The sequence below is a fragment of the Pholcus phalangioides genome, unplaced genomic scaffold (assembly GCF_987345545.1).
Source record: "Pholcus phalangioides strain wild (caught in Gottingen) unplaced genomic scaffold, Ppha-v1.0 ptg000009l_1, whole genome shotgun sequence".
Taxonomy (NCBI): domain Eukaryota; kingdom Metazoa; phylum Arthropoda; class Arachnida; order Araneae; family Pholcidae; genus Pholcus; species Pholcus phalangioides.
The window spans coordinates 46,851,520-46,868,928 of record NW_028301602.1 but is presented as its reverse complement, the minus strand read 5'-3'; the positions used below and the strand labels follow the sequence as shown (position 1 = coordinate 46,868,928).

The following is a 17,409-nucleotide window of genomic DNA, read 5'->3' as shown; positions in this document are numbered from 1 at the left end:
TCGTGATCTTGCTGGTGCTGCCATCTGCTTTCCATATTTCGACGTTAAGATGGTGAATGCTTCCATTTCTATTTTAAGTGACCATCGTGTTGAAGGTTTGCTGCTCTTCCGATAATCACCGCTGTACAATATTACACTTTTGAAAAGCTCTTTTTTTTTAGTCATTTCACAACACTAGTTATCAGTTTGATTGATTCTCACCAACTTACATCGTAGCTGAATTATAATAATTTCATTTGAATTAACTTGATTCGAAATGCGAATCAGTTTACGTCTTTTATCCAGATCTTATCACCCTGCTGCAATTCTTAATATAAATATCCTATTGACCTCAATGGAAAAAATCCTAATTTTTAATAGTAATTTACACGCTTTGTCCTCAAATAATATTCGTGTACGATGTAAAATTTCTCTCTACGAAGTAACCATCATATTCGATAAACAAGACAGATGACTACACTGTGCATAACTATGGCATAGCTACGTCATTAAAAAATTCTTATATCAGTGGTTCTCAACCTTTGGAAGCCCGTGGCACCTTTGGATTCTCTTTTTTGAGTCGAAGGCCCGTTCATAAACACTATTGATAGGAAATGAATGGAGAAATATGAAATTATATGAATCACTCACGGCCCGACGGTTGAGGAAACAGTGTCCGGTTACCAGACTGGTTACGATCTGCACGTATGTTTACTGCAGAGATGTATGATACCACACGTATATTACTACAACTTACTTATGTAAGTTATAGATTTCATATACACCACATACTTGATTGTATATTGATATATGCTTACACACTGGTCTCCCGATATTCTAATCGGACCGTGGACGCAATTAAGGTAGGTCAATACGAGTTCTGCTCTATTCCGTCCCCATTCTAATCGCGTTAAACATGCAGACATCTTGAAATTGTAAAGATTTAATCAAATACGACAACTAATTTTTTACCGCAGATTTATTTTTGCAGTTAATTCGTTCTTATATGGCTAGCATTAAAAAGAAAGCAACCTGAGGGTTGTTTTGGAGGGACATGAAACAAACCCCGACCCGATCAGCTGTTTCGTTTTCTTTTTCGTTGTTGTTGTTTTGTTTTTTTCTATTTCAACTCACCTGCAGCAGACAATGATGACGTTGGTTCTCGTATGTGTGTTCAGCGTAGCCGAAGGTATCCGAGGTTGATTCACAAAACGATGTTCAGCCACTTTGTCATGTTCGCCGCCGGAATGTTGAGCAACAATTCCTATCGACAACAACAACAACAACGCCCGTCGCAGTTGATAGCAGCAGCAAGCAGTCAGTTCGTCGGACGGTGCTTGTCAGGTTTAAGTCAGGGTTGTCCTCCGCCGCCGATGTATGTCGTTTTGGTCACCGCAACAATCACCAATAACAAACACGCACTGACCGAAGAATCGCGCACACAAACTAACTCACTCACTCAGTCTTGTTCTCACGAGGTTCTCTGTCTCGCCCATTATATCTCAGGTAGCGCTGCATTCAATCTTTTTGCTCTGGTCGCTCCCTCTCTTTGGATCCATGGATGCAGCAGTTGATGGTGATGCTCGCGGAGGATGCTCCAAGACTCTCTCCCTCTCTCTGTAACAGATCGATTGACGAAGAAAAATTCCATCTCTGTCTCTCTTGAAATGTCTGCCGTCTCTATCTTCTCCTTAGTTTGACATCGGTACGAAATGTACAAGTAAACCACCGACACACACACACATCCTTTCCCTCCCCCCACCCACGCTTTTGTTTCCGGAACATCAGAGAATACAAACAATTCGGTCTTAGAAATAACTTTAAAATATCGTAATTGAGTAAGGGATAAAAATAAGGTAAATATAGCAACAATTTAGAATAGCGTCGTAATAAGTAAGAAATTTTAACAAATAGAACCAAAAATACAGCTATAAAAAAAGTATTTTGGATTTATTTATTGTATGCCAAAATGTTTCTTTAAAAAAAGGTTTCAATGCAATTATGTGAAATAATAAATTTTATTTACTTTATTATCTTTACTCGGACTATTGGAGTCAAATGCACATAAGGTCGACTGAGGCAAGTGGACCACTTAGTTCGAGTTCAACTTACGTAGCATCCACGTTGGAGAAATCAACGAAACTTTTTGAAAATATAACAGCAGGTTTTTTACATCCTTGTTTTAGGGCTAGTGCTTCGACCTCATTTTTTTCAGTGCCCCCTTCTTTTTTAATATTAATTTCATTTTTTAGTGGGGTACTGGTTCCCAGAGGAGTACGTAGTGGGGGGGGAGCAGGGTTTCCGTGCCCCTCCCCCCAGCTGACCAAAAATTAGAGAGAAAAAAATGATATTTCGGGAAAAAAAATCAATGTATCGAAAGAAAATACCGTCTATATGCTACTTTGGTCAATTTCTGTTAATTTAGATGATTTTTGAAAGATGGTAACTCAGAATTACTCGCGAAGAAAATTTTCGTGCCCCCCAAGCATTTTGCTCCACCTGCAAAGGTCGAGCCTGTCTACGCCCCTGCTGGATCCTGAGGCTGACTCGTGCTTCAAAACCACATGAAATGATGATACATAAATAAACGAAGTTTAAACAAGGGGAAAAATTAATTTAAACCATAAAAAGTTCACACTTTTCATTATTCTGGTATACAAAGTGAGCGCCATCTTAAGGGCATCATGAGCCCCCGAGTTATGAATGACAGGCCCCACCTGTTCAAAAATGTCTGCTTACAAATTTACATGCTCATTTATTTTTTTGTTATGGGCATCTTTTTCTCAGCCACCTCGTTGGACATTTTGCCCGTTGTGGCCTTGTATTTTTCTTGAAAATCTTACACAGATCTCATTACCCTGAGGCCTCCCCTGCCCTTCAGGCCCCCGACCATGCATTAAGACAGCACTGTACAAAGCCAATTAACAACCTTGGTAAGCAGAAAACTCACAATGTTTATTAGTAACTCTGGTTATGTAGAAAACTGGTTATGATCACAATGTAATCACAATACCCGACAATATTAACCGACACATTATATGAGGCAGGTAAGAAAGAAAATGTGAATTTTCTCGGACAATCAAACTTGAGAGGTGAAGGGAAAGGACAGACTTTTTTTATCACCTCTCTCTCTCTCTCTCTAGTGATACTTTTACTTTCAATGTTGGGCTCTCGAAAGGTAGATGCGGTAACGATTCTTTTCCAAATTATTTTGCTTCCCGACGAGTCTCAACTCGGTTAGTTGCCCAAAAAACATCTTTACTGACTGTTTATTTGTAAATTTGACGAGAATTCGGTCACCGATCTTTGCTTCTGAAATGTTTTATGACATTGTGACTATGAAATTCCATTCTTCCTCTACTTCGAGACACTCGTGTTTCAAGTGTATCGATGCAACTTGTGCAGGAGTTTTTTATCTCTTTCTCATTCGTACCACAGTTGTTAAAGACAATGCAAATAGGTACGGGGGTTAGTGTAACTGCATAGGGTTCCACCACACTAGAATGGTTTCTAGTTAAATTACTTATTGCGGTGAAATCTCGATAACTCGAACCTCAAAGGGGAGTGAAAGACATGTTTGCGTGGATGTCAATTTCATTCCATCGTCTGTAAATTAAGATAAAAAGTTTCAGCTGCAATTTTCTGTGCAAAGTTTTCGTAATGAAAATGATCCCGAATATATAAATGTATAAAGTGATTTAAGGAAAAAAAACGCATTTTAATTTTGAAAAATGTGTTATTAGCGAATGAGCAGTACAAAAGTTTTAAAAAATGAGAAAAACTCTTCTCAAACAAAAAATTTCCATCATGCTTTCTCAACCATGGTAGGAAAATTTCAAATACAGGTTGGTCCAGAAGTCTTGCCATGATTGGAAAAAAGCATTCAAAGAAAGCTATTAAAGATAGAGACAAACAGTTTAAAGCATTTAGGAAAAGGTAAAAAAAAGGTTTTTTCCCTATTTACTCCAAAATTTCTGCATGCGCAACTTCAGTGACACAGAAGATGTCAAGCCTATATAGCATTTCTTGCTATGTTATTTGTAACATGGATGTTATAAAGAATGCAGATAAAATGGATGGAAACAAGAAAAAAACTTTTTATATATAATTTGATATTATTTCTGCTCGGCTGTTGCCACTAAACTTTTTAATTGAAGTTTAGGATTTTTTATTTTTTCACATCTGTCATTGTACAAAATTCTAGAGGATCCAGAAGTTCTGACCCGTTTTGAAAAAAATATTTAAAAAAATGTTAATGATAGACAAGCAGTTTATAGCATTTAAAAGAAAATGTTTTAAAGATTTTTTTTTTACTTCCATCCTCTGTAATACCCATGTTACAAGTAACACGGCAAGAAATGTTAATATACACTCGTCTGCAAAATTAAGAAAATTGGCACACTGTGTCGATTTTCACAAAAAGTAATGAACCAAAGGTACCAATAATGCAGTCGAAAAAGTATCAAATAGTCAGTGTTGAATGCGTAAGCGTACACGTGCGTGTGGGCAGAGATTTAGTTCAGTGTGACCACGGAGGGAATGATAAGGGCACGAGGCGTTTTCCACGATGTGTGATCGTATTCTTCGGCGACATTCGCTGTGTTTATCAGGTAATTTGTTATAAGTTATCAGGTAAAATGAGTAACCACCAACGTATGGATGACGCAATGAAATGAAGAATCGTCGGTAGATTGGAGGCAGGGCAATCAAAGGTGCCCACTAAGTGTCTGCAATTTGTGGAAACAGTTTCAGGACATTGGATCCATATCGAGAAGACCTGGGCAAGGTCGTCGAAGAGCCACGACCACCAATGAGGATCGCTATTTGGCACTTTCAGCGCGGCGCCACAAGACTGCTGCATGCTGCCACTGGAACTCGAGTTTCACGGTTTACTGTTGCCCGAAAGCTTCATGAGAGAGGGCTTTATGCCAGAAGACACGCTGTTTGCGTCCCGCTAACTGCAGCCAGGGCCGTCTTAAGCTCATCATGTGCCCCCGGGCTAAGTGATTTTTCTGAGGCCCTACCAGGCAAATTCTCGAAAATTTCACCCACATTTCATTTTTTGTGAGGCCCCGGGCCGTGCCAGGGTGGGGCCCATGCGTTAAGACGGAACTGACTTCAGCACACAAGAGAGCGCGTTTGTAATTGTGCAGTCAACGTCAGCCTTGGACCAGACTTCAGTGGAGCACCGTGCTCTTCACAAATGAGCCGAGATTCAGCCTGGACACTGAAGTTCTCGAAGTACACTCATCTGGAGAGAGCCTGGCACCCGATACCATCCCTCCCACATCAGGGAAATGGACCACTATGGTGGTGTCATGGTCTGGGCAGGCATGTTGGACGGCCGCACACCCCTCCATGTGTTTGGCAGAGGGTCCGTGACTGCTAGAAGGTATAGAGAGGAGATCTTAGAGCCCTATGTTCGACTTTTCAGGGGCGCAGTTGGCCCTCGGTTCCTGTTCATGGACGACAACACTCATCCACATCGAGCTCATCTGGTCAACGATTATCTAGAAAGTGAGGATATTCTGCGTATGGATTTGCCCCCCCCCCCCCCCCAGCCAGATCTCCTGACCTAAACCCTACAGAACTACAGTCTAGTACGATCTTGGGAGGGCAATTGTATCTCGCCATCCCGGAACTGAAAACTGCGTTGCTTCAGGAATGGGACCGATTGCCACAGGAACTCAACTGCCTCGTGTCCAGTATGCCGTCGCGCTGTGCGACCTGTCTGACTGTGAGAGGGGACCATACCAAAGCCTCCTAGAAAAACTAGAAGTACGTAGTATCTAGGAGGCTTTGACCATACCCCATATTAGACATTAGATTTTCGGTTCGATCTCGCAACGTGGATTTTGGACATTCCTGCAATGATGAGCTTTACTGACAATCATGCGTGCGTACTATGACTTTTGTATGGTACATTTCTTTCTCTGTTATATATATATCTGCGTATTAGTACCAAATTTCATCAAAATCTATCCACTAGTTTTTCCGAAATTCGACATAATGTGTTCTCTTAATTTTGCACACGAGTGTAGAATTGACATTCCCACGTGACTAAAAAATGCGCATTTTGTAGTAAGTATAAAAAAAACTGAAATCTTGCAAATGCTTTAAACGGTCTGTCTCTATCTTTAATAGCTTTTTTTTAAATTTTTCAAATCATGTCAGAACTTCTGGACCACCCTGTATTATTCACTCCTATATGTGGCTATTGTAGTAGAGTATTTCAGAAACCAAAATATAGAGTAGGAAGTAGGGGAACTTTAATCTTTTGCAGTCTTATTTCAAAGTGGACTCGACATAGGGCTGCATCAGTATTCAACGGTATAACATGACAAATTGGTTGAACATCGTTTTTTGAACCAACCTCGGATACCTTCGGCTAAGACGCCTTCGTATATGCGAAGTGTATAAAGGGGTTCTACCTTCGGCTACGTTGAAACACATACGAAAACCAACATCATTGTCGTCTGCTGCAGTGAGCTTACATAGGAAAAAAAGTTACAGCTGATCACACAGAGGGGAGGGTCGGGTTTTGTTTCATTTCTTCCCTTTCCAAAACCGCCTTACGTTCTTTTCTCTATGTCAGCCATAACAAATGAACTGCGAAAAGAAATCTACGGTAAAAATTTGTTATATTATAGGCCTACTTCATTGTTACAAAGACTCCACCCCGTGAATTCAGCATGTCAGCAACTCATAGATATACAAAAATTGCAAAGGGACAAACGTCCGGGGGCCTTCCTCATTTCGGGGGAAGGATTATAAAGTACGTACTATGCCAACGAAGAGCCGAAAAACCTCTGAACCGCTGAGGGTTAAGTAAAGTAACGGGAAGTAGATAACCCTACCCAAAAAAAGTCATATAAGGAAAAATCTTCGACAAATATCGATCGACCAAAAATTTTCCAATAATGATCAACACACTGGCAATTTCGGAAAATTAGTAGAGACAACACATTGCAAATCGTAGTCGACTTGAGCGGGATTTAGTCATCACGTATAGCTGTGTGAAGGGTTTTTAATCAAAATATTTATATGAGATTGGGAACGTTGATACATAGTAAAATGTAAAGACTTATTCCGTACTATGTGAGGTTTCGTTAGATAAATTTTGTATCATTACTACATTATTCATATTTTGAAAAAATTCACATATAAGCTCAGGGCCGTAACTAGGATTTTTGCCGCAACGCAGAACTTTAAAATTCGATAATTTTATAACGGTATTCTTTCTTCCCACCTAAAACTGCTGCTCCTAAATTTTGCCGCCCGGAGCAGTTTCCGCCCTATTTAATAGTAAAAGAACTGAGCGAAGCGATAATTTTGACCTCACTTGGAAATTTCGTTTTCATCCAGATTTTAAATACACTATGATTGCATTTTTTTGAAAATTGTTTATTTTTCTATTCTAAAAATATAGTATTTCAGGCATAGTACATTTCAGGCGTAAGTAAACATACAAGGTGTTTCAAAAAAGATGGGCTAATTCTCAGGTCACTTGATCCCCCAAGAATTTTTTGTGAAGCATGCCCTCAATAATTCATGAACATACAAAGCAATGAACTTACCCCCTTCCCCAGCATTTTATCGAATTCCTTATATACGAAAAGTCTGACAGCCCTAGTAGCCCTTAATTTTTTTGCCTCATCGGATGGGGGGTGTCACTTGATTGTCGGGGAGCAACTTACATTCCGAAATTTTGAAATCAATGATTTTGAATCAAATTGCAATGTAAATTCAACAAAAATATGAACATGATATTTTTCACAGGGTTGGGACTCCAGGGGCCTCGTTTCCATAAAAACCCTTATATGGTTCATACGGCAATATTTCAAAACACGCAACCCTAGCTCTTATGGCACTTGGTTTAATCTAAAAATATATCAACATTTACAGCAGTATAATGAATTTTTACAATATATAGTGGTCATTTATTACCTACTCTGGTAGTTGTAGTGTTATACAAAATAATACTGTTTGGCATGCCGGGCTAGAGATGCTCTAGTGAAGAAATTCTCACTGATTGACCTACTAGAGTTTTTTTAATTCCTATTGACAGAATGAAAATAAAGTCTAGCTCTAAATCATCAGGAGAGTCAAGGTAATAAAGTAAAGATTAAATTACCTTCATGGTAATTATATTGCCTCCTGGCTACCTCTCCCCTAATTTAAGTTGCATCATTTGTATTAATATACTTTTTTTCTCCACAAAACGCCTAATTTTATGAACAAAAAAAAAAGTGTTCCTGTTTATCGAATTGGGTTTATTTTATTAAATAACTGTTTACACCAAACTGGATGGTTATTTTTAGGATAAGAATTATTTTATTGTTATTTTTAGGCAGTAGTGATGCTGAAGCTGGGGGTGCTATAGGTGTACGAGCAACCCCAGAATTGATTCAGAAATCCAAATTCCCTACATAAAACTAAATATGTATGTAACACTTCTAACACCCTTGTTAGAGATGTTGATTTTTGTTGTTGAAACTTTTTCTGGGTGGTTGCGCCGTGTTCGAGTCATTTTTACAGCAAGCGTTACAGCAACAATCAGTGCAGGTGACGGCAGGCAAGAAGACAATACAATCTCCTCAGAATACCATCACCTACTGGTAGTTCGGCCGAAGAAGTGGTGAAATCTTCTGGGTTTTCCCTCGTCATTTGTCTTTATTGTTGATTCTTCATTTTATCATAGATCTAAGTGTTCACAAATTTCAAATTCATTTTCACTTTCATCCCGAAGAGTTAAACATTTTTTTTTAATTACAAAAACTCATTAAGAGTTCATTTTAAGATTATTGTTTATTTCGCACCTACTAGCCTGAGAAATTGTGTTTTGGCAATATAATGAAACATTGTAGATCTGTTTTCAAGAAAAACTTCATTCATCCCACCAGCTATGTATGAGTATAAAAACACACGAGTTATATAACTTGCAGTCAGTGAATAAAACATTAATAAATGTTCGAATGACCTAACTAGCCAATAGTGGCTTCCAGTCAGTAATATCCGAACAAAGATGGTCAAACAGCCAATCAGGAAACAATTGAGTAATAGACAAAAGCACAACCGGGGAACTTCATTTGCACCTTAGCAACAAAAATTTATAAGTTAATTTTCTGAAGCACAAGAAGAATTTCTCTTTCACTTCACTTTTGTGAAATCACCCAATGTATGACATTACAAAGTGTGCGACATTAATTTGTGTGTGAAACATAATTTAAGACCTATAAATTTCATCAATTTCATAACAGTTTTATAATTAACAGCAACTCAAAATTCTATGATTTCGTAAACTTATGTTCACAAAATCATAGCTTTTTATTTAGAGGTAGAAGAGTTGATGCTATATAAATTGATAAAAGTAACCATTTTTGCATAATGAATATCATCTTAAGTGAACCTGTGACCATTCTCCACAAATTTGATTAACAATCAAAACATGAGCTTGAACCAAAACATTTATTAATATTCAACTTCAACATTACAAGAGTAAATATTAGTAACTCTACAAACCCATTGCCAAAACACTACCTAAAGGATTATTAATACTCCACCTATCCAGACATACCTCTCACATTCAACAAAAAAATATCAACCATTATATATATAACAAATAATATTGATCACACAACGTTCCAAAGAACATAAAACTATATATTACAAATGATGCACAATGCCAAACATGAGGCGTGCGACTGCTTCATTCCATTTCTTGTATAGAGCGTTTATCTAGTGATGATTTTTGTGGTAATTCATTTTTAATCAATTACTGATCATGTAAGGAAATATTTAATATGCATTACATGTGTATCTTTCTTCAATGTCTGTAGATGTATCAGAAACACAAGGGTTTCAGTGCCAAAAATATGAAATACATCATGTTATATAGCTAAAAATAAAAATCAAACCATCAAAAATTGAGCAATGTTTTCAAATACTTTTTAAACACTGGAACCCCTTATCTAAAACTTTTAAGAAAAATTAAAATTAAAAATAGAAATACTGTATTAGGAGGCTATTGCATACATATACCATATATACTCGTGTATAAGTGGAGTTTTTTTTTGTTTGGCAATTCGTTCAGACAATTAGAGAGGGGTCTCGTATACAGTCTATCCCACTTAGAATGTTTCCCGTTTAGTACGACCCATTTTTGTAATGAGTGACTAATTTAGGACTCTTTTACTAATCCCAATTGAGATTTCTCATTTAAAGCATTTTCTCACTTATAAAGTTTACTTTCTATGGTTTTTTGAATAAGTTTAAAGTAGGATCCACTACACAGGTCAGTTTTGTAGAGAAAATAATTGACCGCATTGTGATTTTGGTGATCCTCAAACTAGGGTGAGTTGGCTTATACATGAGTATATATGGCATAGAAAAGAGTATGGGACTTCAGGAAGATTCAAAGTTTCCTTTGAATTTTAAAATTTTACTGGACCAGGAATACAATTTATTAATTTATTTCTCCATATAAGTACACATCGCTTTTCAGCCACTTTTCAATTTATGAGTTTTCTAAAAAAAGTTGTCGGCTTGGCTCATATAAGTATTACATCAATGCATATCTTAAAAAACCTACAACTGAAATTGTCAATGTTTGAAAGAATTATCGCATATTTTCAGAGTATTGTTTCACTAAGAATAAGTAAATAAACACTCTATTGCAAGGACAGGATTACAAAGACTGCAGGACAACAATCACCCCCTTACCACCATTCTTAGGTTATTTCAATAATAACCACTAATGCAATTATCATCAAACCAGCAGTGGCTTCTTCTACATAAAGATGTCATAGTGATCGACCACCTATGAACAGAGAACGTCATGCTAGAACTCTGTACCGCATCTTCTGCAGACCACTTGTCTGCAGCCTGGCTGCAGAGGCAGCTCAACCATTGATTCTCATCGTAACCCCCAATTACGGGTCAGTTAGAATATGCTATCAATCATTTGTATAGAGGCTACAAATCAGGAAACTCTACTCCAAACGATTGCAGGAAAGCGCAGACCAAATTTTGGTCTGTATGAAAAAAGTACTGAATGGAAATTCCATAAGAGAGATTTTAAAAATGAGGTATGTCCAGATAGAGGAAAAATTAGGTCTCAACTAGGCGCTTTGGCAAAAAGTGCATACGTAAGATTGTAGTTCTTGAAATGTGAAAACTGCAGTTCTCGGCGCTCAAAATCATGGAATTCAATTGAGTGGATCAAGTAATGAGAATTCGCAGCAACTGATAACTGAAATTAAAAGATTAAAGAAATACATGTTTAATAATGAAAATCTACATCGTGAGAAAAAAGTAAATATATTGTAAAAGAATAGTAATGCATAATAAAAGCTGAATCAGTTTTTGTTTAAAATTGGATTTGATTATGGTAAATTAAAAGAAATGCACAATAAGAAAATAAAAGTTTTGCCTATAAAAAATTTAAATCATTCAGTAATGATGGATGTCGTGTATTCTTTAATTGAGAAAATGTAAAACACTTTTCTTGAAATATACCTTTTCCACAACCTAGTGGTTCTCAAACTTTAGCTACCCACAACTCCCTTGCCTTAATCATTATTCATCCGCACAGCTCCTCAGATTAGTTTAGAAAAGCACCACTTCATGCCATCGAATAGGCAATATGGACAAATTACTACAACACCTCTAACAAGAGTTGGCAATGCCCTTAGGAGCTGTGATGCATACTTTGAGAAACACTGCCTTATCCCTTAAACTGTTCCAATCATCTGTAGTCAATCACTTTCTGATGATTTGCGATGCAAGAAAGTTAAAGGGATTTTTTCCCTTACAACACAGAAAGGTAAAATTTTTACTATTTGCACCAGTTAAATCTTCAGGTATTTTCTGTTATAATTGTATGAGAATGAGATCTGGAAACATCTTTTTAATAATTAAGACTTTCTTTTATTAAGCGCATTCTCCTGAGGGTATTTATTGATTGCTGACTCATCGATATGTTTTTCATATTCTGCATTTGAGACCCCTAAAAATTAATGAATAATAAATTATAATTAACTTTTTCTTATGAGAAATGTACAAACCTTATTAGCAAATATTGTCATGATAAATTTTCCAGGATGGAACATCTTCAACAGTCTTGCAATCAAATCAAAATAAGATTCCTGTAATATTTTTTGGAAAACATTAATTAATTAAAAGTATATATAAATTATCTAAGTCTTCAAATTAACTTGATGTTTTAATTTCCAATAAAGATCATGAAACTTTATTGGAAATCATTCTATGCACATATACACAGAGAAAAGCATTTTATTTTCTATTTAATGAATTCATTAGATCATTATTTCGGGTTACATAGGTGGTTCAAAAAAAAAAATTAGGGAACAAGAGCTCTTCTTATGAACAAACTTTATTCCACTGGCAAATGCACTAGTACACAGAAATTTTTGACAGTCACCATCATGGTCCTACACATCCTGGCGCGTCTCCCCTCCCCTTCCACAGTAAATTTGTAAATAGAACTTATCGTCAATGTTAGTTCAAATATTCATTCCGCAATAGGAATATATGTATATCACCAATTGAAACTGCATTATTATGCATTTTTATTTTATTCTGTATATCAATTCTGAATTCTCATTATCAGGTTCAGGTGAAGTATATATACATATCGTGTAGGATTGTACCAACAACCCAGGAAAAGAGCTCTTGATTTATTTTTCTACCAACAACATTAATGCATCAAGAACAATAAACTTAGTCTAAAGCCATAGAGTACTACCAGATTTTAAGAATAAAATTGTATTGAAAGTATTATATATAGGACTGATTATAAACCCGGTGGAGGCAGAACTGTTCTTCGGATAATCAAAAAGTTTTCTTGAGATCAGGCAAGACTGCAAATCCTAATCTCATTCCAGAGTGTGTAGTTAACATAAAAAGTTTGGAAATTCTTCATCTATAGATCGAGTTCTATTTCACCGTAATTATTACATATGTGTTCTCACCTCAGTATATAATATGATCACTTCTTAATGAGAAAAAATAATTTGTCAGAGAAGGTTCTGACAGCTGTTAACAATTAGTGAAATTACAAGACTAGACTCAGAGAGTGCTTTCAACATTCATTTTTAGCTAAAATAGTTAACTAAATTTGATTGAGATTTTTTTTCATTCATAAATCTTCTAAATACTGTATCATATTTCTTGGTCTATGCTCAAGTTTTTAAGATCACAATTTTGGAAACATGCTTTCTCTGATGTGACTAACATTAGCTTTTGTTTCAAAAAGCATAATCTTAAAGGAACTCACCATCAACATGTAGCATTCAAATATCAATGAATTAAATAGGATTCTAACAGTTCATAAACTGTTCTGGGCACTTTACAATAAATATCTGTTCACAGACTAACTTATACAAAAGTTTAATTTCATCCGCCTTCATTTATCAAACTTTTTCTGTCTATGCTTTTATAGCTGTGGCTTAATGCCCATACAGTGGATAGATCAAGAAAGTTGATATATCACTTATCTAACATACACACACATACTCATTCTAATTTTACATGCAAAATTAACTCTAACTTACTTGAGGAACATTAGTTTCAAAACTGACATAAGAGCATTCTGGTTCAGGAGTTATGTGAATGGTGATATAATAGCCCTGAAGCAAAAAAAAATTCAAATGCTCATAAAACTATAATACAACAACATAAATTTCATGCATTCTCAGGCAGGGGGGAACATCAATCTTTAAACACAATTATACTTCTCTTTAGTTTTTAAATCTACATTAAAAAGAAAACTGTTCTTCCCATATGAAATAGATTTAAAAATTACTCCTCCTGATATACACAAGTTACAAATGTACAAGTACATGGGATGGCTATACAGGTTTTTAAACCAAACAGGTTTTTCAAACCTTCACTAAACATGAAATTTTTATGAAGTATTTTATGTGACATTTGACAGAAAATAAAATAATAATAATAGATTAAAAATACACAATAAATTGTTAATTGTTATCTATCAAAATATACAAAGAAAAGTCAAGTAAGTAAGTCACAAATGACAAGTTTTAAAATGTCAAGACAGAAGTAAGAAACACAATAGTTTTGGAAGTCAAAATCTCTTTATTTTTCAACATTGTATTCTATCTCTACTGATGTTAACCCCTTTGTTCGTCCTTGTCAGAAAACTTTCCTGACACAGGGGTACAACAAAAAAATGGCAACTTGACCACACCAAAAAATTGCTACCGCAGGGAGTCCCCCATCGAGGGGTTAGAGCACCAACCTCTCGATGAGTATAAAAAACAAGAGTGTCGTTCGGAATCGGCAATAAATTGTAGGTCCCAGTCTAATTAGCCCTCGTGTGCAGAAAATGACTGTGGTGCGACCAAAATGATCAAATGCTAACCCCTTTGCTTACAAGGAATCGGCGAGAAATTTGGATATCTATTTGACAAATGGGAGATAAATATGCTAATCTTGTCCTAACCTAACCACACGTTAGGGAAAGGGGAAAAAGATGAAGGGAAAAAAACAAATGAAAGAAAAAAAAGTAGAGCTGCAATAGTAGGTACATACGAAGTAGATTTCTCTCTTGCTCTTAATGTATATAGTAAAAAGGATGCATCATATGTGGAAGGGAAGTCACTAATAATTGTAGAGAAATAAAAGGATGGTAAAAAGAACAACTTCTTAGGATTTAAACAAAGCCTTGCCATGATGAGGAGAGAGAAAAGAAAATATAGAGAGCTTGTTTGAGTTTATTCCACAGGTGTTTGGACACAATATTATGTCTTGTCCTATCACTGTATACATGCTTCAAAACCTTGCCAGTAAAACTCCAGATTTTGTTTCCTAAACCCCTCTCTTCCAATAATAATAATGTTTCACCAAATCAACTCTGGTTTAAATACCCTGTGAGTAAACATTGCACTCAGATTTTACCCAATCAAGTCCTATGATGTGTGTCTGTCTTTTTGCAGCTGGGTCTTTAATTCTGTTGACATGAACACCATGTGCCATATATAAAGTTGTATATCTTTACGTAACTTCCAAAATAGCTAACACAAAAAGACGTGAGCGCACCATTGGATTAATATGATCTCTTCATGCCTTCTCTTCGGCTGAAAATTGTAACTTAGGAGAATTAACACAGTGCTGCAATCTATTGATAACTTTTGAAACTGAATGCACAGTGTGTGACTTATTTGCTGAAAAATCAGTTATCCGAACACCCCCAGTCCCTGATTGCTTCAGATAACTGATGCTCTACTGTATTATATTTATACTAACTTCTTATTTCTTCTAACTTCTTTACTAACTTATATTTTTAGTAACTTGATATTCTTGGCTTCATATTTTCAAAATGATACACAAGTGGGTTTTACTTTGAAATCCATGTTCACATAAACACAGTCAGTTTGAGTCTGCAATTCTGCTCTTCAATGATAAATACTAACCCCTTTTGCCAAGCCATTCATAGAATAGCCGCATGGTTCAAACAGAAAATCATCAATCAGTATATTAGGAAGCAACTTGTCTATCCCTGATTTTTGAGTGGCTTCTTTGGCAGCAGAACAAACATCTCTTGTGAAAAGTCTCATCACTTTTTCATCTAAATCCTGCATTATGATGTGGATATTTTGTTAAGGAAAATGACATGAAAATTATAAATTGGGTGAAACACCTCTTGAACATGTAATTCTTTTACATAATTAAGCTACAGTAATTTGGACAAATGTTTTGTCAGCACATTCATCAATAAAGCATCACAAACACTACTAAACCAGACATGCACCTCGTCCATATTCCTCTGCAGAACTTCTAACAAATGTTTACATGTTGGAGTGTGTGTGTGTGCAGTGAACCTTCCGTGAAGTTTGTTTCTGTGTAATGTTTGTTATGTGTAGAGTGCTGCCATCTGCCATCAATTTTTTTTATCTACACACGAAGTGTAATTATTGAATAGTATACTGTTGTAGGCCTGTTGCTTTGTGCAGCATCACACACACAAATACTTGAAAACATCTATATATTGTCAGGCTTGCACTCATGAAAAAAAATATGTATTTTATACTATATGCAATGGTGTGAAAAAAATAATTACTCACAGACTCATTATATGGTTTGTTTCTCATTAACCTATTAGTTATTTTGAGAGTTTTGTTTAGTATGCGCATTCCAAAAATGATTCTCATTTACTTGGCCTAGTGTTTAGTACTACTACTACTAAACCACACATGCACCCCATCCATATTCCTCTGCGGAACTTCCAACGAATTGGTACATGTTGGAATGAGCAGATACATGTTGTGAACCTAATGTTTAGTTTGTTTCAGTGTAATGCTTGTTATGTGTAATGCTGCCATCTGCCATCAATTTTTCTAACTATGAGTGAAGTGCAATGATTGAATAATTATACCATTGTAGGCCTGTTGCTCTCTGTGGCGAGACTTTTTAATAGAGAGATCGGCTCGCATTTGTGCCTCGAAGTATGGGTCTGCCTTTCCCAGGAATTAAAAAGAACTGATGTCGTAAGCAAAATAGCCAATAGTTCTGACTTCATTTTGTAAGGGCAAATATTGGGGACCACTGACAGGTGTTCAGTACTGGTTATGCTCTGGTTGGATACCATGACATATTGACATACTTGGAAAAAAAATTTAAGACCCTTAAAATGCAAAATGTATTATTGAGCAATCAAATTAGTTAAGAATATACAAATAAGGAAACACAAAACAAGAATTTATAAAAATCATGTATACATTTTGTATTTGGGCCATTCTCCCAAAATGGGACAAAAAATGAAAAAAGTTACCAAAAAAAATCAACAAACAAAATTCTTAGGGACACTTCTTTACCTGCTAATAAATAAAATATAGTCAACAATAAAGTTTGTTAAAAATCCATGAGATGAAAAAAATTAATCTAAATTTAACCATATTAAAAGAGACAAATATGAAAAGGCATTTTGCCTGTTTCAGCACTTAACTTGATATTACGCTTGACACTCGCAACATGTTCCATATCTGCAGCTTAGAACATACCATTTGTGTCCATTTTTGTCAATTTTGAGATATTACTGTATTCTTGTAGTTCTCATCATTCTTATAGTAGCCATAGTATTGCATTTTAGCTAAAATAGTTTTTTTTTTAAATTTAAAAAATATTTCAGCTCAAATGCAATACTATGGCCCCAAACAACAGAATGAGAACTACAAGAATACAGTAATATCCTAAAATTGAGAAAAATGGACATACGATAGTATAGTTCTGAGATACAGATATATGTTGGTATATATTTTTGTATGTATGCATTATATATATATATATATATATATATATATATATAAGATTTTTTTTTTTTTTTTTTTTTTTGGTATTTTCGTTTCAATTTGGGCAAACACTGATACTCCCAATATTTTTTTTTATCAA

The 17,409-nt window shown here is 35.6% G+C and overlaps 2 protein-coding genes across 3 annotated transcripts in view; both read right to left on the bottom strand.

The window, feature by feature from the left end:
• LOC149083217 (suppressor of lurcher protein 1-like) overlaps positions 1-1,145 on the bottom strand; it is a 618,571-nt gene extending 617,426 nt beyond the window's left edge. Inside the window, exon 1 of the mRNA XM_089236416.1 lies at positions 1,114-1,145. The gene's annotated coding sequence lies outside the window, so the exon portion shown is untranslated. The remainder of the gene's footprint in view (positions 1-1,113) is intronic.
• An 8,288-nt stretch (positions 1,146-9,433) lies between these two features.
• SamDC (S-adenosylmethionine decarboxylase) overlaps positions 9,434-17,409 on the bottom strand; it is a 47,584-nt gene continuing 39,608 nt past the window's right edge. For both annotated transcript variants that reach the window (XM_089236413.1, XM_089236414.1), the window contains 4 exons: positions 15,435-15,608; positions 13,554-13,628; positions 12,045-12,125; positions 9,434-11,230 (listed from right to left, as the gene is read on the bottom strand). In XM_089236413.1, the coding sequence (XP_089092539.1) occupies positions 11,096-11,230; positions 12,045-12,125; positions 13,554-13,628; positions 15,435-15,608 (465 nt within the window). In that variant the 3' untranslated portion in view covers positions 9,434-11,095. The remainder of the gene's footprint in view (positions 11,231-12,044; positions 12,126-13,553; positions 13,629-15,434; positions 15,609-17,409) is intronic.